Source organism: Epinephelus moara, chromosome 8, assembly GCF_006386435.1.
Source record: "Epinephelus moara isolate mb chromosome 8, YSFRI_EMoa_1.0, whole genome shotgun sequence".
Taxonomy (NCBI): domain Eukaryota; kingdom Metazoa; phylum Chordata; class Actinopteri; order Perciformes; family Serranidae; genus Epinephelus; species Epinephelus moara.
The window spans coordinates 18,526,981-18,547,432 of NC_065513.1; the positions used below are offsets into that span (position 1 = coordinate 18,526,981).

The 20,452-nt window shown below is 40.7% G+C and overlaps 1 protein-coding gene across 1 annotated transcript in view; it reads left to right on the forward strand.

Moving 5' to 3' along the window:
- The window catches only part of si:dkey-40c11.2 (drebrin-like protein A), a 36,020-nt gene extending 19,926 nt beyond the window's left edge, over positions 1 to 16,094 (forward strand). Inside the window, exons 4-16 of the mRNA XM_050050961.1 lie at positions 505 to 579; positions 8,144 to 8,287; positions 8,477 to 8,554; positions 8,686 to 8,837; positions 9,007 to 9,061; positions 10,665 to 10,739; positions 10,867 to 10,975; positions 11,601 to 12,140; positions 12,705 to 13,127; positions 13,287 to 13,385; positions 13,488 to 13,621; positions 14,770 to 14,821; positions 14,938 to 16,094. Of these exons, the coding sequence (XP_049906918.1) occupies positions 505 to 579; positions 8,144 to 8,287; positions 8,477 to 8,554; positions 8,686 to 8,837; positions 9,007 to 9,061; positions 10,665 to 10,739; positions 10,867 to 10,975; positions 11,601 to 12,140; positions 12,705 to 13,127; positions 13,287 to 13,385; positions 13,488 to 13,621; positions 14,770 to 14,821; positions 14,938 to 15,074 (2,073 nt within the window). The 3' untranslated portion in view covers positions 15,075 to 16,094. The remainder of the gene's footprint in view (positions 1 to 504; positions 580 to 8,143; positions 8,288 to 8,476; positions 8,555 to 8,685; positions 8,838 to 9,006; positions 9,062 to 10,664; positions 10,740 to 10,866; positions 10,976 to 11,600; positions 12,141 to 12,704; positions 13,128 to 13,286; positions 13,386 to 13,487; positions 13,622 to 14,769; positions 14,822 to 14,937) is intronic.
- The last annotated feature ends 4,358 nt before the right edge of the window (positions 16,095 to 20,452 follow it).

Genomic DNA, 20,452 nt, shown 5'->3' on the forward strand with positions numbered 1-20,452 from the left:
ATTAATCTGTAAAATGCTCTGGAGGAAATCCTAAGCTACTTGACTTATTCACATTCTATGGTCTTGTTTTGACACAGGCTTATTCAGCATCTGACATGTGGGAAAGTGCTGTGAGAATGTGCGTCATTGTTGTACAAAAGTTTATGAATCACAGGGCATGTCTGATGTTTGTCAGACAGTTGGAGGACGCTCAGTGATGATGATAGAAAGTAATATATTCACACATACTTTGGTCATGAATTAGTCCAATAAACAGATGTTGGCAGAATTACAGTGTTGCTAAAGTTACTCAAAAGATAATGCTGCATACAGTAGTTCTATGATTATAATTCCTCATGACTTGCAATTTGAGCTTTTATATTTTTAGTGAGTCATCTGTCCAAATAGACTCCAGCAATGTGAATCCTATTGTTCCTCAGCCTCTCCTCCTCCTCTTTTTTTAGTCCCCCCCCAAAGAGAGGCATGATATGAATGTAAGTGTCGACATCCTGTGTTTGTCCGCAGGTCGGCCAAAATGTGGAAGACTTCCGAAGGACAGAATGTGCCAGCCACATCCCAGCCATCAGAAACTTCTTCAAGGTGCAGTAGATCAAGATGTGCTCGATCTTACGTCACAAACCTTTGTACACGTCATGCAGTTTTTGAATTTTCAAAATGCTTTATTGGCATCAGTGTCTGGTGAACAATACTGTATAAATGTATAAAAGAACAGGCTGGTTTCTTTAACTTTAACCTTAAAGGGGACGTAACTCTAGCTGACATTTTCAGCATTGTGGAGGGGCAGAAACAGTCCAGTACATGAAAAGATTGTGAACATAATACCTGGCACTCCTTGTTTACCAAAACCCCTGCAACAGAGAAAAAAAATGCTCTCTGTTTTCCTTATCCCTGGACTCTCGACTTTGTGCTCACAAACTCTATATTTACTCTCGGTAGTTTACTTTGTATTGTTTTGAGAGCTTCCTGTCCTCAGTCCACTTCCTGTTCTATTGCAGTGTTTGGTTACGCGATTGGCCTATCTGCCATGTCGCTACCAGGGGGAGACAGCTGAGTTTGGGCTTGAAAGCCCCATTGTTTGTGGTTCAACCTGAAGTCACGTCACAAGCTCAAGTGGTGATAGGAGAGACAGGAAGTAAAGGGAACAGAGAATGGAGAACTTATGTATATTTTATGTTTCAGGTGTGTGGACAGTGTATCAGCAACTCAATCTGTCACCATGTTAGCTGCAACTTCTCGTGTCCATCTGTGCTCTTCAAACTGTGTTTATTTAGTGGTAGGAGAGGTTCATCTGACCCCTAGGTTTACTAGTTTCCATATAAAGGCATCACCCAGTCAACTGCAGAAGCATCTGTGGAATGTTTGTTGTTTTTTGTCTCTCTTTTTTTAAAGAGTGAATGTCGAGTCTGGGATTTTGTGACCCACTGTCTGAAAGTACCTAACCCCTCTATGTGTGTGTGAGAGAGAGAGAGTGATAGAGAGAGAGCACTCTTGGGCTTGTGTGCATATTCATGTTGGATTTCAAAATTGTAGAGAAATGATTACTCGGTGGTCAATATGGCATGGAGTGAAGAAAAAGAATATTGCCTTGCCTTCTGAGAATTGTGGGAGAATTGTAACCTCTGACCTTAGCAAACACACACACGTATACATTAACAGCAAGACCTGTGTCATGACAGTGCATTCAACTTGTGGTCACCACTGTCACTATCAACCCACTTGTTTGTGATAAAAACAAAACATGGAAAAGAAACCTCTTAGATCAAGACCAAACTGTTGTTCTGACAGCTGTTAGCTTAAACTGCAAAAGAAGAATGTAAGTTCATTTTCCTTTGCACAGCAGTTCAGACTGAGCTGTATTACTTTTTGCTGGTTCAGACTAAAAGAGAACACACTGTATCACCTTGCAGTGAGGACATTATAGCCAAGCATATGGATCGCATTTGCAAACACTGCAGTGATGACATGCTAAAATGCTAGCCTGTCTTCTGTTCATTCTGACTTTGCCAACAGATGTGATGTTTGTCACACTCTGTTAAGGCCACGTAATTGCCTTTATTCACCGTTCTCATCACGTACATTGTTCATGAACAAACAAGATCTTTAGAAGCTTACTTCATATGCTGGCAACGAATACCGCAAACATCATGGGAAGCTTGCACAACAGCAAAGTCTGTGTCATTCCTCTGTCTGGGAAATCAACTGGGACTGGCGTGTGATAAATTCCTGAAAAATGATTAATGAAACAGGTTTGTTTAGTGTCTAGCAATCTTTACAAAGATTTCACAGCCAAGCAAAAATTAATGGTACAAAAAGTGACATTGTAAAGAAGTTAGTGTTAGTGCTAGTATCGATGAAGACCTATGTCGTGGTTCAAGGATAACAGCCATGAAATTGTCCTCATACAGCGGCTTGTATGATATCTGATGAAATAGCACCCCACGAATGACGTTACATATTTAACGTAAAGTTACATAGTTAACGTCAAGTTACTCAGGTTAGGTTTAGGCAAGTATAGTTACTTAGGTTAAGTTAAGATGATGACGTACCATAAAACTACTCAAGGTTCACTTGGTTTCACACAGTTCCGAACACCGGTCTCCAGGGGGGAAGTCCTATGTTGTTGCTGTCTTACACTAATTTTCAGTCTTCTACCACTTCCTTCTTTACTCCTGTCAGCACATTGGTCACATGATTGCAGCCTTCCTGATTCTGCAGGTTATATGTGGATTGTGGAGAGAGACTTTTTGTAGGTAGACCTCTGAACAGTTTGTAAGAACAGCCTGAAATTACTTATATTACAGGCTCCATTTATTGATTCTTTGTCTTCTTTATTAAAATCCAGTGGCAACTTAATATTGATTGAATCTGCTTTTACTTCTGGAACCCCTGACGTGCCATCGTTGAGGACTTGGCTTCTTGGATTCTGGAGTTACTCTCTTATCCTGAAGCCTCCTTAAGGAATCTGATCCCGTTTGATTTTGCGATTGGAGCCTCTTGCGACTGCATGCCTTTGCTGACGTTGGCCCCAGTAGGATTCGAAACCCTGGACTTTCCGCATGGAAGACGAGTGCTGTAACGAGTGCACTAGGCCCCTGGCAACTTAAAATTGACTAATCAATTGATAGTCAATCAATCAATGAGCCTGTCAGTGCTTATTTTTAATTGAAAGTTTCCCTTATTTACTGAGGTGAAGCCATGAATCTGTGGGCTTGTGCTTTAGATGGATTTTTCATAGAGTAAAGCATGTCGGATTCTCAGTCATCCAGGTCATGGTAATCTTAAGTACTATATCGTAGGCAACTTGACTTGCTTGAGTTTCTTGAAGATGCTTCACCTCTCATCCAACTTAGAACTGAAGAAGCCTCTTGGGTGAGAGGTGAAATTCTTCAGGAAACTCAAGCAAGTCCAGTTGCCTACGATATAGCATGAAAGGTTTGAGTAAAGGATATGCAAAGTTTTTCCGGCAATGCTAATGCAAAGTCAAATCCATTGCATTACATAATGCATTCATGAAAACTCATAGGCTACCTGTTAAAGGTCACCTCTCTTGCTTTGATTCTTTTGTACTCTAAAACAATACATGACTGTTTTCACATAGTCTCAGGGGGACTTGAGCATGGTATTATGTCACCAAGGCAAGATTGTATTTGACTGTCATCCACATCTCGATCAGATAATAAAACCTCAGCTAATACCTACTTGACCTTTTGGTGACTGGGAAACAAAACTACTGAGAAAACCCACATCGATAAATCGACTGATGATAATAACTGGAGGCTAAATTAGCTTGTTTTCTGAGAATCTTGGCTTTCATTGCTTTGGATACAGTTAGTTAGAATTCCCCTCGGCACTTTGTTAGTTTGTATTTGTTGGTTGCTTCTTTTCTTCTCTCTTTCCCTCTTTTTTTTCCCCACCTTGTCTCAGTCTTTCGGGCTCGCTGTGCTGCATGTCCCAGCTGGCAGTGAGGGGGTTTTGTTAAGGCGAGTCTGCAGCAGCCGTGGATTTGGGTACTTTATGTACTGTACTCCAGCGTGGCATGAAGCTATGAAAACTAAATATGAATAGGCTGCAGATGTCTCTATTGTTTGACATTTTCACTGAAATAATAGCAGAATAAAGTGAGTCAGAAGGGTGTGTTGATTTTGTGAGCGATACACTTGAGGAGGAGGTAGATGTGAGAGTATCTGATACACAGTAATCAGATATGAGAAAGCTTTTTAAAAGGAAGACACGAGAAGTTGGACATTTTCTTATATTTAAATATTTAGTTAATCAAACGTGCTATAAGAATAACCATATTTGGCCACATGGCATCCTGGAGCAATGCCAAATGTATTTTAAGGTGGAGCAGGGGATTTAGATTGCAACACAGAACAGTGCTTCTATTGTAAATATGGAATAAAGCAACATGTTCGGGTCAAGGCGCTAAACCCTGAGGCTCTTTAGATCATTCACGTCTGTCATCGTGCCATGACACACACTTGAGAACAAAGGATTTACTTTAAAGCCCAATTTCTGCTTCTGTCTCATTTCAGCGGAGGAGCTCTCATTACAAAGTGACGTTACTTTTGCGTAACCTTTATGAAAATAACTGTCATATAACTGCTAAAACTGTCGCCATATTTTGTAAGAAGTACAAGAATCCCGTCTTACTGTTCATGAATCACCTTACATTATTTTTTATATTATTATAAAAGTAAAATTTTCAAAACTAAAACAAAATCTAAATTCAGAATTCTACATATACACAATTACCTAAATTTATGATTAAATGATCCATCAGTCATCTGGGTCAGACTCCAGCTGGGGACACTTGAGTACCCACATCCACCTACTGCCTCTCACAGTCTGAACAACTCCTGAGTAGGAGAGAGACTGTATGAAGCAGTTCCAGAGAGCAGACAGTTTGTGCAGAGTTGAGCACTATTATATCAAGCCGGTAACTCTCAACCTGTCACATCACCTTGGGCTCCTTTTCCTCTTAGAGAGATTACATTCCTATACCCGTGGCGAGTTTTCATCGCCAAGGTCATTAATGCCACAGATCTTAAAAAGACTGTTGCATGCAACAACCCACTTGGACGTTATAATGAGATTTTCCCAGGAAAATATCTAGGGCATGGATCGGGGTGATTATGACACATTTTCCTAAATAGAGCAGTTTACTATTAAAGCCTTACTGTGAACATACAGTAAATAGAAGAGTAAAATACGTAATGCTTGCTGATTTTGAGGTCATTAAACTTACAGCAAAACACATGTTAGTAGCTGCGACGGGGTGGGAAAAAGAGTTAGAAGAACAATGAAGGCAAAGTGAGGGACTGAGAGGAGGGTTGGGACTTTTTAAAATCTCAAACACTTATGATTTACATATTAAAGGGACAGTTTACCTAAAAGACAAAAATACATATTCTCCTCTGGGGCTGTGCAGTACACCGGTTCACACCGAACCGCGGTATTTATTTTCGTTATGATATGAATTTTTCATATACTGCAATACCGGTGACTAGCCCAAACAAACGTCTGAAACGTGCGCGGCGGCAAAGTGTTTCATTATATATATATTCGTTATATTATTTGGCGCCACAGACGCTTCATATCCAGGCCTATAGAACAGGTCTGTACCTCGTCCATTTATTAAACAAAGTAAATAGTCTTATGTTATTTATATTATTTACATGACTGCATGTCATTTCTGTCTCTACATGGTTGCGCGTTTACAATTCTCCTCTGCTCTCTGTATTGCGCACGACGGAGTTTCACCCGGATGCGCACACAGACGCACACACACACACACACACACACACACACACACACACAGGTGAGCACCCTAGAGCACGGCTCGGGCCGCATTTTCCTGACCGAAGCCGATCCGAGTCCCGGACAATTATAACCGAGCACTGCACTAATGGAGCGGCGCCTGTGTTGCGTTCAGGTGTTGTCACGTAAATAACAAATTCCAGCACTTGAATAGGCCATAGCACAACACAGCAGCATGTCAAGTGGGCTGAACCCAAGCAAAATACTGTCAAATACCATGAAACCGATATAATTTTTAAAAAAAAAACAAAAAAAAAACGTGATATGAAAATTTTATCATGCCGCCCAGCCCTGTTTTCCTCTTACCTGTGATGTTATGTAATAATCTGGATTGTTTTTATGTGGGTTGCCGAGTGTTGGAGATATTGGCTGTAGAGATGTCTGCCTTCTCTCGAATATATTTTGTATTTAATGGGAAAGGTTACAATCAGCATTCACTCACGGAACAAATGACTCAGCAGGAGTCATGGGTATTTTTTGGCTTGAGCTCTGATTGACTGTGACAGAAATACAATGCCCAGGTCAACACACCAATTGCAGCCCCTTTGCCAGTGCAATGCAATGACGCAATACTTAAACATTTGAAAAAATTCCAACTTCAAAATTAAGTCAGCACCAATTTTGAGAGACTGAATAAGTAAGCAATATGAAAGAGTTGTTGCCCCCATAACATTTTCACCCGCCTTCACGCGGCTTTCTACTGTATACTAACCTGTTTTCTGGCCTGTCTCTAACGTTTAAAGGCATACTTCTCTGCAGAGCCACATACACCCCTGTGCTCTTTTTTGGCACTGGGAAAGCAGTCTGTCACCTATTTTTTAATGGGTTTTCCCTGCATGCAGTCATTTTAATGGAAAAGGGGTAAAGTTGTACTACTTAGCACTCAGCTTGTGGTGCTCAAAGTGCCAAAAAATCAATTTGGAAAACTCAAAAGCAATGTCTCTTTCAAAAAATCATCAAACAGTTACTGATGATAATCCACAGACTTTGCTGGGAGCAGTTTCATGTTTGAATTATCTTCTTTCTACTGTGCTACAATTGCCATCCATATCTACTGCTAGCTCACCTAGCACCATTATGCTAGATAATGTTACAGCCTAGCTGGGGAGGACATGGCCATGCTAAGGCATGTTTTGTTATGGAAAAGAATAAGAAAATTAGAGGCGATTTGTGTGAAGTACGCAGGGATCCATGTGTCCATCTGCTAGACTCAACTGCACAGAGCTGTCTGAACTCTACATGTTTGATAATATCCATTTGCCCTACCTTTAGATGAACTCCCATGCAGTTCTGTGAGCACATTTATGTTGAGTATGGGTGATGCCGTCGCTAACCCTGGCAGTTTTTGTCCGTCCTGTACTTAATGACAGTACACAAGGATGCAGGGTCGGTGTCAGTAATGGGCAAACATTCTCTGCCATTGAGAGCTTTTGCTGCAGATTGCGGTTCTGTCTGTTTCCGTGATTTTCCCAGCATCCCTGGCAGCACTGTGGACTGCTTGTCTGGTCTGTGTGTGTGCAGTTGGCAGTGACAGCTAGAGTGATATGGATTATACCCTGCACTGACATGTATTATAGGGCACATTGAATGCTCTGTTCAGTGTCAGTGTCAGCGTTGTCACTCAGATAAAGCTGTGGTTTCCTGTTGGAGGCTGACAGACCTGGCCCTCCATCAACAAGCCTGGACTTACATGGAAATTATTCTGAGGTCTTGGCCACATAAAAAATGCCTGTATACATGCATGAGTTCAGCCCACGTTTAACACCTATCCGTCCCATAGAAATAGCAGCAGAGGAACACTTTGTTTTGGTTCTGTGGTTTTTGAATGTGATTCGTCAGTAGTCTTATTTTTCACATCTCTTAATCTCCCTTGAGCTTCACTTCTTGGCATTGAGTAACTGTTGCATACTAAGTAAGAGACTGTTTTTTTTACCTATATTTTTGCACAAGCACTTTCACATCCTCTTTTTCAAAATCTCCCTATCTCACCCCTATTTTTCATTTTTCCCATCCCCCCTCTGCCATCTATAACCATCCAAACCAATGCATTCCTGTCCTCGCACTAAAGCCAGGGAGTATTTTCATTCTCTCACAATCCTTAAAACTGAAGCAGTTGCACAACTGTTTGGCTCCAAGTTTGCATAACTCCAAGTCAGACCAAGAGAAAACCACCAGAGGGACTGTGTGTACTTCTGTATGGATTTCTAGCCTTTGTGTGTGGTTGTGTGTGTGTCCATAGTACAGTATGTAAGGGTGGATTAAATTCACATCTGTCTTACTTTACGTGCCATCTCTTTTTCATTCCCTGCCCTCCGTGTTGCAGGAAGCACATGTGTTCATTAGTGCAGAGAAGGTGGAGGACGTGACAGAGGAGAAGATAAGGGCAGAGCTCGGCAAGGCCCAGGCCAACACTCCCGCACAGTGGGTGAGAAGGAGCTCCAGGTCTGCGGACAAGGAGGAATTAGTGGTGCGTGTCCTGCAATACCTCATGTGCCCATCAGATGGAGACAGAGACTTTCGTATACACATTGTGACACAGTTTAATGTAGAAACTTACTTCCTCTGTGACTTAAGTGTTTTACTTTTGCATCTGTATGCCTTATTTGGAAGTGTAAGAACTTGTGGCACTACATTAACTATTCCTTTGTTCTTATAGGGTACAAATTACAGAAAAACAAATGCTGCTATGGAGATGAGGCGGATAAACAGAGACTCATTCTGGGCACGTGCAGAGGTACACCAAAGTAGCTTGAATTAGCCGCATTTGAGTGGCTGAAATATAGTTCAGCTGGATGTTTACTGTCATTTAAACTTGGGAAGCTATTAAAGAAATTAAAATTAAATTATTTTCGCTGTGTGTGACAGCGTGAAGAGGAAGAGAGGAAAGAGGAGGAGAGGAGGCGAGCAGCAGAGGAGCGACGCCGCCTTGAGAGAGAAAGAGTTTTAAAGGAGCGGAGGGATGCAGAAGAGAGAGACAGAAAGATGGAGGAGAAGCTACAGATGATTGAGGAGCAGAGGTAGGAACAAAGTCTGCTTCCTGTCAACGGCGCCCTCTAGTGGCGTATTTTTTACAGCATGGAAGAACAAAGTATATTCATGTACACAATAAATGCACTATAATTTTGGATAATATTTTTTGGAAACAGCAATAAGTGGTGCTATTTTATTTGTTTTTCTGTCTGGTAGGAGAAAACAGGCAGAGCAGGAAGAAGAGATGCGCAGACAGGAGAAATTCAAATGGGTGAGTGACAAGATGTGTACGTATTACTGGAATTTCACAGTGTCTGCTTGTAAAATGGTGCAAAGTCAGTTTGGCAAAAGTGGTCGAGCCATGATTTCACGGGCAGAATGGACACCTGCTCTGCTGGCGTCTGGCTTTGCAGCTTGGTCAGACTGGCCTGAACTCAACGACCCCTGTGCAAGAACTGAAATGACCTTTGGCTGGGTGAGGTCTGATTATAAAACTGTAACTGTCATTGAAGACATTAAAACTGACCCTTTTATCTGTGTAAAGGCCATTGCTGTCTGCCACATCTGCTGATGTGCACAGATTCAGATTTACTGCTTCATGAACAAACAGTAGACTGACTGTACCCACTGCTGGTCATTTAGTTTACAATGACATATTTAAGGAACTCGACAATAAGAACGTTATAATTTAAACATAAAGCTAAATAAATTAACCCGTCACTGAATCATTGTCACACACTCTGAACGCTTTCTACACATATAAATCACTTAACATGACAGACTTGTTGACATTTGATAAACAGTTATGCAGAACTTTAAATGTACTCCAAGGTTGTGGCTTCCATGTTCAAACTGTACAAGGCTAAATATGATTTGTTTTTAAAGTTAAGATAATACACCAGACATTAAACGACAGAAGAAAAATCTGTTGGAGGTGGGTTGTGTGTGTGACCATGGTTTGGAGTAGTGTTGTCAAAATATCAATGTATCCATACACACACACACACACACACACAACTATAGTTGCCACTAAAGCACCGCCTCCTCTCACTTGCTGTCTCCTCTCAATGTGATTTGATTTAATGGAGCTCTAGTGCCATCGGAAACATATGTTTGCCAAAGCAGACTTAAAATAAAAACCAAAAATGTATGTGCAATAAGTAAGGTTTACTGGAATGAAGAAATATTTTTTGTTTTTTACTTGCACTCTATTGCATTTTGAATGTGTGATCATGGGCACTATCGCAAGAAGAATATTGTTTTCATTAATATAAAAAATGTTTTAATTATTGTTCATATTTATAACAGTCATTCTGCTACTAACCAAGAAGATCTGTCATCATGTCATAGCTGTAATACATTTATATATTAATAACAAAAATAAATCATGTGCTCTCAAATGTCACTTTTTCCCTGTGGTATTAAAAAAGAGATAATGAAATATATATTTTTCAAAGTATTGTATCAAATTTAGAAATTCCACTATCATGGCAACACTAGTTTGAAGGAGGCGTTCCTCATAGGGTTACAAATTCACCTCCAGCCTTGGTTACGAGTGCAGACTGCATACAGTACATTTATATCCATTAGAGTTATGTCTAAAGGTGGTTATACTTGTGTGTATTGAGAAGTTTGCAGATGTCAGAGATAAGTACTTGCAAGGTGTTGCTTCATTTGCCGTGTTCAGAGTGGGCACTGATCGCTGTATCATTAATTAGGGGACTAAATGTCAAAACACTCTTTGAGTTTTCACAAGTTTCACAAGTCTTGAGTGTTGTGTCATCTACTTTTTTCAAATACTTCTATTTTAAATGAAGAGATTAAAAGTGTTAAAATGTGTGTGTGTGAATATGCAAATGTTTTTGCACTGACAGGAACAGCAGCAGAGGGAGCATATGGAAGATATGAGGGCTCGTCTTAGAAGGAGTGAGTCCATAGAGAAAGCAGCAGTAAGTGGATCTTAGACTACTATAAATCAATACAGTTAACATTACTTAATTTTGTTTTGAATCAGCGTTTCAGCTCTGTTTAATCATTTCAATTTCCTTCCTATACTGTGCATCACTTGACCTGCAGGAGGCAGCAGCATTAGTGTCGCAGCGCTCCATGAACCCTCGGGAGTTCTTCAGGCAGCTGTCGTCATCATCATCACAGAGTCCCACCAGTCCTGGATCCTCCCGCACTGGTAGGTACACTGTGTGTGAGCTTGAACACAGAGCAGTTCTAGACAAGGTCCATATGAGTTTATTGAAATAGCCCTAGGATGCAGTCCATAAGTTTTAAGTTTTTGGGCATACAATGTGTATTCTTTCTCAGGGTCAAGTTTCATTTCAATATTGTAGGGAACATGTACTGTATCAAGTGGGGAATCTGGGGGTCCTCCCACAGGAAATTTTGAGCATCAAACACTTTGTTTCTTGCATTCTGGTGAAGTTTTATGCACCAATTTATGGTGGAAATGTCTTTTATGTATTGCTTTTAAATATTTATTCTCCTTTTGATCATTTTTTTCTTGTTTAATGTTTTCCCTGCTGAGTCAACCGAATGTAGGCATTGTTTAGTTTTGGGGTCCTCCTTTGTCTTTTGATTGGGGAAGTAACCTCTTTTAATGTGCATGTGATTTCTGCTTATGTTCAAAACTTTTTTGTAATATTCCAAAATTAACTTAATACAAATGCAAATATGATGAACTGCAATTGAACGAGAATGAAGTCATAATTTTGTAAGAAAAAAAACTGCTTGCCCGAAAGACTGCTGTGCATCATCATGTTCTTGCTCTGCTGGTCACAAACTGTTCTCTTCCACCCCAGGCAAACCCTTCAGACGATACCAGCGCAGCCTGACAGACACGGCCTTCATCTTCTCTAAACCAGAAGGGAGCACATCATCATCCCCTTACAGTTCACCCCTGGTCTCCCCCTTCTCCCGGGCTCCTCCCTCCCCCATCTACCGTGCCACGTCTCCCCCCACGAGCCCCGATTTCCGCCCCGTCACCTCTCCGCAAAGGCCCAGAGCCCCCATGTCGCCGCCTACATCACCTCCTCGCCCTGCCCCTCCAGTGTCAGCCCTGCCCAGCGTCCCACAAACGAAAAACGAAGTTCAGGCTGTTGTTGAGCCCAAACCCCCGTCACCTACGGAACCTTCTGCACCTCCGGCCTCCCCGACTCTCTTGGCTTCCTTGTCCCCCGTTTCAGTAAAAGACAACCCCTCTCAGTCACAACCAGGGGCCCTGCCTGCCTCGCCCCCAAATACCCCGACCGAGCCAGAGCACTCATCTTTCTGCTTTGAGCCTGGTGTAGCTCCACAGGCTCCAACAGCTCCTCTTCCAGAGATACCACAGCCAAACACAGGTAGGGTGGAACAAAGAATTACACTGAGATCTAACAGTACAATTTTATTATATTTCTACTTTTTTAAGGTAATGTACAGAGAAGGTCTCATTACCGCAAAAACAACACAATCATGGTGATGGTGCAGTGAAGAAGAGCATAATACGCTGTTTATTACTTTGCCAAAGACATTAATCGTCTGACATTAAGTAGTGGTTGTTAAACTTTTTATTACAGGCTAAAGTGACTTAGATGCTTTTGCCAAAAACTACTCCGCACACTCCAGACTGTGTAAAGCAGGCCAGCGACTATGAATCAGTGGCCTGTTATACAGAAATGACAGAGCACAGAATATTTTTACAGTCCAGTCACAATTAAATATTCCTTAAGTAACCACATACACTTTTAGTCGTGCCAAGCTCAACTGTAACGTGCACCCAGAGAACCCGACTTTTGCATTCTTCATGGTTTTTCTACCCCACACACACACACACACACACACACACACACACAGGCTCTTTTACAACATGTAAGCTTATCAAAATCACAGTGGTGTTTTTAATGATATAATTTTTCAATCAACAGACCTCAACACAGCTGCTTATGTGCACACTGAGCTGGTCTCAGACACTGGCTACAAAGTACAGGCTGTACTGGTGGAGGAGGACGAAGAAGAAGAGGATGAGGTGGAGCCCGAGGGAGATAAGGCTGAAACACAACCACAGCCTTGCGCTGTTACCACAGAGCCAGTCCAGGCTGAGGCAGAGGAGCAAGAGGAAGAGGAGGAGGAAAAGAAGGAGGAGAAGGAAGTAGACAAGGAGGAAGAGGAGGAGGAGGAATTAAAACAACAGGAAGCTGAGCCCGCACCAGTGGAGGAGCCAGCTGAGGTGGTGCAGGAGGAAGAGGAGGCAAGGGAAGATGGAGAGGAGAATGACCAATCAGAAGACATTCAGGCCCCATCTGAGCCTGCTGAGCTGTCAAAGGAAGAGCCAACAGCAGCAGTCACTGGTAACAGTCTTCTTCTTGTATTCTGTTATTTTGACTTGATTGACATTTGTACAATGTTTTGTTTCACTGTCACACACCATTTCATTTTAAATCTTTCCAAAAATTAATATGACATTTCATGATATGTTGCACGGTGACAAAAGACTATCATTATTTCAGATGCTGAACCAATTTGTCAAGTAATCAAACACGAGACTGTCATCCTGTCAGCCAATGGGATCACCAACGGAGAGGACACGCAGGAACCGAACGGCATAGGTTTGGCAACAAATCAGTATTATTGAGTGATGATACATTACTAAATTAATTCCCTGTGTTGGTTGGACTATAATGAATGCTTTTCACACTGGTCTTCTTCAGAGCGATCTTTGAGTCCATCTGACACAGAGCTCAGCTCACCGGAGCTGGTCAGGTGCTACGATCATCATGTCACGGCAGAGGAGGATGATGTCATTGAGGACAAAGAACAGGAGATCTCAGAAAATGGACAAGAGGTTGGCCTACTGTTACTACAAATGCATGTTGTACTTGAATTGTGGCCCTAGAAAAAGGCTGTCAGTCAAAAAAATGGAAATGTTATAATTAAATCTGCTCTTAAAGAACCTATATACAAAATTCAGAGCATCTAATTCGTAGTCTTAACCAGGATTGTCTGCCCACAGCTCTCAACATGGAGGTGGCTGAGCTGGGCGGCTATAAGCTAACAGTGCTAACAGCATGAAAAGTGCTAACAATAGCAACAGTGCTAAGAGAAAGGCATTACACTTCCGCAATGTTGCCGTTATCAGTAATAACGATTGGCTAGCCAGTGGGATACACACACATTGATTCACATGCATTAACATGCACATGTGACTGCACTATCTACCACAACAAAAAACAGAGAGGCTCAAATTGCAACACACACAGAGGTAGCATGACTTTCTCTGCTCAGGATGCCGTTACGCCACCATATCTTTACATAGCAAATAGTTGTTTGTTGCAGTGTAGTGCGTAAAACCTTTAACTAAAAAGAATATTGCTGATTATTTGGTCGGGTCCAAAGGAGAGTCTGTCTCTCAGTAGTCTCTGACCCCTGTCTGTGGAACTCAGCCTCAAGCCCATTGGTTCATGATGAAAATGTAGATCTTTAAAACTGTTCGTAAACATGTTGTTTGATTTTTAATTACGTCTTAGTAATTTCCTAAATCAGCTGGGTACTTTAATTTTCAACAAATGTTACTCAAACAGGAGTACACAGTGCATTTGCTGGGAACTATTTTCAGCAGTGGATTAATACACATTCGGTTTAGTAATTAGTATTGACAGCAGCAGGACAGTGTATGTGTGACTGAGAATAAATTACAAGCAGACTACAGGTGTTGCTTGTGTTTTTATCAACAATAAATGTTCTCTGCACAGAGAAATAATTATATAAATGAGGCTTTGTTTACACAGGTAATACATTTTTTATGGGCTTTGTTGACAACATGAGGAAATATATAAAAAAACACCTTATCTTTTAAAAATAAAGTTCATATGAAGAAAGTTTCCATGAAAGTGATTTCATTTTCCTTTATCCTGTCTTGTTAGTTTTAGCTAAACAAGACGTGTATTTCATGATTACAGCCTTTCTCTGACTGCATTTTCCCCTCCACTTCAGGTTTTAGCCGAGCGACAAATGTGTGTCCGAGCTCTGTATGACTACCAAGCAGGTAAGCTGCCATTTAGAGGATAATCGCCACGCATGTGCACACAAAGTGCCTCCACTTACAGTAATTACACCATGATTAGTGGGTCTTCACCATGTTATCTTGGCGTGTTCCCACAGAGGACGAATCTGAGATCTCCTTTGAACCCGGTGACATCATCAAGGACGTGGAAACGGTGGACAAAGCCTGGTGGAGGGGATGGAGCAAAGATGGCCGTCAAGGCTTGTTCCCTGCCAATTATGTGGAGACCATATAGGCAGGCAGAGACACACGAGCACACACACATACACACACACACACTCAGGGACGCCATCTCCCCTCACATTTGTGCATGTTTTTACCTTAATCCTCCCACTGAAACTTTGTACTCTCTATTTTGTTGGAAGGATAAAGAAAGATGTGACTCCCTGTTTTGTATAAAGCGTAAAGAAACGTGTGACTCTCTATTTTTGATGTTCTTTGAGCAAAACAAAATATTCTCACAAGTATGCAGAAATTACCCAGCCTCATTTTCTTGGATAAAATAGCGGGGACCTTTTTTCCTGGACCAAAATAACTTATTTCCTTTTGAGATACAGCAGGAATGTTGGTGGGAGGGATCAGATCACGGTGACAAAGGATCACAAACTTGCTTTTCTTGTGAGAATACACAAACAGATTTTTATAGTGTATTGTTGTCTTTTTGATCCACACATATAACAAGCATTCCATTCTGCTCACCATTTGCTTTGTGTGTTACATTGCTAAAAAAATAATTTTTACTGCTCTTGACTGGTATATATAATCAAGACACATGTATCCGACATCGTCTTATAATCATCTTCCTGTATTTCCTGAGTTATTTTGTAGCACTGTTTTGTTACTGACAGTCTCACAGCACACACTAATTACCAGAACAGTAGCAAAACAAAAGATAAACAAGCAGAGGAAAAAGGCACTGTACTGACACCTGTGTTTCTCCATCACTCCTTAAGATGGGCCGTATATTTTGTTCATATGGCGATGTCCTTCCATACATTTTGTGATTATGCCTCTTCTTAATTTTTCCTAGATTTTAAGAAATTAAAGCATTCTGATGATATGAAAAGAATCTTACTATTTTAATCCTCTGTAATATCTTAATACTCTACACTGTATATAAGAATGTATAAAAACACATCAAAGATCTTTTCTTTTTCTATGCTTGTATGTTTGTATGCTGTATGCTTGTTTGATGGTATGTATATGTTCTTTGTATTTACTCCAAACTTACAAATATATAGCTTTTACAAACTGCTTTGAAATGTTGGGCTCCTGGTTTATTCTTCACCTTTATGGGTTTCAACAACCAAGCAGCAACTGTAACGATATTATTATGGTTTTCTATATTCTTTCAAATATTAATATATAGTGTCCCTAATATTTTGTCATGTTAATGGTAGTAGTCTTGTGCTTATTTTTAATCTCCAGTTTTATTCCTACATATTTGTTTTTGTTGAGAAGAGATCAAACATTACTAGTTACCCTGTTAAAAATGTAATGAGTAATATTTCAATTTCAGTTTTATTTATAAAGCACAATATCACGAATCCTAATTTGCTTCATAGGGCTTTACACCATACGACTTCACTCTGTCCTTGGACCCTCACAGCTGACAAGGAAAAACTCCCCCCAGAATAATATAACTATTTTAATTACTTCATCAAAGTAATGTAACTTATAATATGGGATTACTTTTCTAATAAATACTTTGCACTGGGGAATAAAGCTGAAAGACGTCCACAAACAGGATATGCCAAAAGAAGGCATTGCTGCACGGCGAAAAGATGCAAAGCAGCAGAATGAATGTTACACACTACATAAAAACTTTTTACTGAGAATAATCTAAATGAATATAACCCCATTGTAATCACCAACCTTTGATTAGTTGTTATTGAATTTCCTAATTTTCCCCGTAACTATTTAAAATTACATTTATTTTGTATTACATGCACCCAGTAACATAACTTGTTATTCCCCGACACTGATTTAAGGGTTTCTCAATAACAATAAATGTCCTTTTTGACATTTTGCAGGGATTCTAAATCATCCTATGTTATGTATAAATATGCCATGTACATTAGAAAGTCACTATTTTTAAATAAAGTAAGTAAATCAATTCAGTTTTCATAGCATACAGCATTACTCATAAACATGACAGTGATCATGAACAGGTGGTGTCATAATAAGGATAGCACACATTTGATTTTGTCTCATAGGAAAACAGCTTGACACCCTGATGAAAAATGTGTTGGTTTATCCATTAATAAAGGATTTTTAACTATAGTCAGAGATGCATTTTTGGACTGCCTGCCTGGACAATAGACTGTTACGCTGAGTGAGATTCCTTGTCCTCAAATAGCACCTGATTTTTTTTTACAACAACTACATAGTGCCTTAATTCAGTGCAGCACTTCCTATTTTTTTCTCAAGTCTAAATAGCTTATTTAACTCATTAGTGAAAGCATATTATCAGCAAAAGTTTGAAATGTTATTGGTAGAATAAAGTTTTTAAGTTTATTTTTAATCATTAGGTTTTTCATGAGTAAAATTGAATTAGATGATGTATTTTTTTCTATTGTACATAACTTATCCTAAATGCATTGGGTAGAAGGGAAAAAAAAGTTGTGAATTGTAGTGCTGTGTTTGCACCTATAGGTGGAGACATTGCCTTTTCCAATATGTCAGCGACAACACAGTTGAGGGAGAGCTCAGTGAAATGAACAGATTCCTCAGGACAAAAGGCAAAATATTTTGACAGGCAGAGAGGAGGCTCATTGTTACACACATTTCAGGAGTGGGATATCCAGACATTTCCAAAGCTAAAAATTGCTAATGCTGCTACACCTCAAACAGGATTTTCCCCTTAGGGTAATAATGATTGATTGAATATGACATTAATATTTCTTAACCATACACCTTTAATATTTATGTGAGGGCTAGGTTACGCTCTTGTAGTGCCAGTTCAATAACAGCGTTTGGCAGATGTGCCTCTGTTCGGAAATAGAGAGGTAATGTTTGACATGGGTCTCATCCTGCCTGAACTGATGCCTGTTGACAGACTGACTAAATCTATCCAGGAGACTATTCTGTCGAGGTTATCCCAGAAGGCTAATCACCAGTGATATGTGTGAAAAGGTGATGAGCCTCTTATGAAATACTAATTGGGTTGCAAGGAGAGGACCGTGAAGAGCTCAAATGAGCAAGATTGAGAGATAGAAAAAAAAAAAAGTTTTAAAAAAAGGAAAACTAGACATTAATCGTATAATATATATAATTTTACATCGGTGTGCACGAGAGAGATAAACAGCCACAGAGAGAGAGAGGACATCTGTGCGCAGAGGATATGAAGGCAAATTGATCTCGACAGTTTCGTCCCCTCTTCACTCACCTCGCCATATCCCCGTTCCCATGGTCATCCCCACAACTCCAGAGATCCCTTGTCTCTTCAGATTAAACAGAGTGATAGGAAGACAGCGGCTAATGTGCCAGTCAACCTTCCCTTCCCTTGCCCCTCTGTCTTTAGGCTGTTCCTTCCTTCTGTGACCCTCATCAGTAACAAAAACCCTTCAACTAGGGTGCTAAACTAACAGAGAACGCCCCCTCCCTCCTCCTGACTTTCCCTTTATCTCTTATTTAACTGACAGAGCCTATCTGACCGGTGGAGGACTGACAAGTGTGGGACGGCCGAGGTGAAGTGGCGGTAGGGAAGTGCCACTCACTGTAGTGTTATCAGCACAAAGGCCAACAACAGACACCTAATCTGACCTGGCTGCTGATGGCTTGTGGCTTATTGGCTGGGTTTCTGCTCTGAAGCAGATTCTGGCAAACCTCGGAGGGGAGGATAAGCACAGGCACGCACATTTGCACACGGGTATGGATACACACGTGAAACACACATACCATGTACAAACAACCGCAGACGCCCACTATTCTTAGCCTCCATTTCCGAGGCAACCTCCTTCTCCTTGCCACTCCTCAACCCCTGCCTGTCATCGTCTAACTTATAGTTTGCTGCAACTTTTTGTGATTAATTAAGTGTTTGGGAGAGTGTCAGTTTGCAGGAGACAAAAATCTTACCACAGCAGTCTCACGACTCTGTGATCAGCCTTCCTTTCTCACTGTACCGTAGCTGCGAGCACCTGTGTGCGAGTGTGAGTGAACGGGACTTGTTTTTTGGCTCATTGTTCTGCAGAGTTAAAACATGAAGGATCAACCCATCAGTCCTGAAGGCTTCAGGTTACCATACCAATATTTGTGCCAGTGGACGGCCTGGTTGGATCTTCCCCACTCCAAAGTGCTGTGAAAGTTACACTGCCCACATTGCTCAGCTTTCGTAAAGGTTTGGCACAGCTCAGCCAAGCGGTGTTATTTTTAAAAGACTTAAGAAGCTCCTGTTTTTCTCTTCCCTTGCTGAAATAAAGATCAGTGTTTGTAAGCACCTGTACGTAAGAGCACTCACTGAGAAAATGGGTCTCATTTTCGTCTTGGCTCTTTGTTCTGCAGGGGCAACAGTTACCACAGGCAACATTTCATCCACCGCATCAAACATTACCCGCCGGCTATAGAAACTCCATTGCAACCCTTGGTGCTGTATCAAAATGTGAATCCTCCACTGATGCTGTTTGCTTGTGAGACGATCTCAAGGCTACAACTGTTATCTGGGAAGAATTTCTCTCAACTATTATGCTTCCTCAACATAAATCAGCTTTAGCTTGGTGATAATTCCATCTTGTGTAAGTCTTGATTAAACCTTTGCTTTTAGACATCTCTCTTGTTCTTGACATTGTCATTTTCTGTTTTTCCCTTTAAAGATAATCTTCAAAACCGCTGAAGTAGATAACGCCTCGGAAGCTCCTGATGGCTCCAGCCAAGATTTTACTGTCAGCATAGAAACCGGCCCATTAACTTCTGAAGCCCTCTTTGGCAAAGATCCCTTTCCCCTCTATTGCCATCAAAAAGCTATTTCCCTCGGCCAGTCCCACACAGCCCTAACAATGAACAGAGGATTAGAACATCTCTGTGTCTTGAAGCAAAAAAAGTAAAAATGGATTTAAAAAAAAAAAAAAAAATCTCTTTTTACCAGTCATTGGTGAAGAGTAGTTGGCAGCATTTCCTCCCCGGGATTTTTCCTGACATGATTCCCACGAGGCGGTTTTTGCTTTTACGATACAATTCCTGCGCTTACAATCAGCCAACATGTGGCATTGTGATCCAATCAGAGAGATTTTTTTCTCCCCCTTCAGTTCGTAAATGGTTAAGTCTCTCAGTCTATTGTGAAGGAATCTTCAAAGTGGTTGGAAACCACAGGGGAACATTGGTAGTTGTTAATTAATGCAACAGACTCTGTACAAACGCTTTATTTTCCTGATTCGAAAGATGAAAAAATAAATCATGCTTTGAATCTAGCAACAGGCACGTCCAAATCTGTTACCTCATCTTCAAGCCGTTATCCTGGACAATGAAATGCTGTTGTTTCTCTGAGAGCCATACGTGATTTTTATTAACTCTGCTGTGGTTCCAGAAGAAATATCTCCCTCTCTGGTTTAGGTTTATTGGATTTTTCTTCATACCGATCATTTATGTTTCCATTCAGTAAATTGACGTAAAATGTGT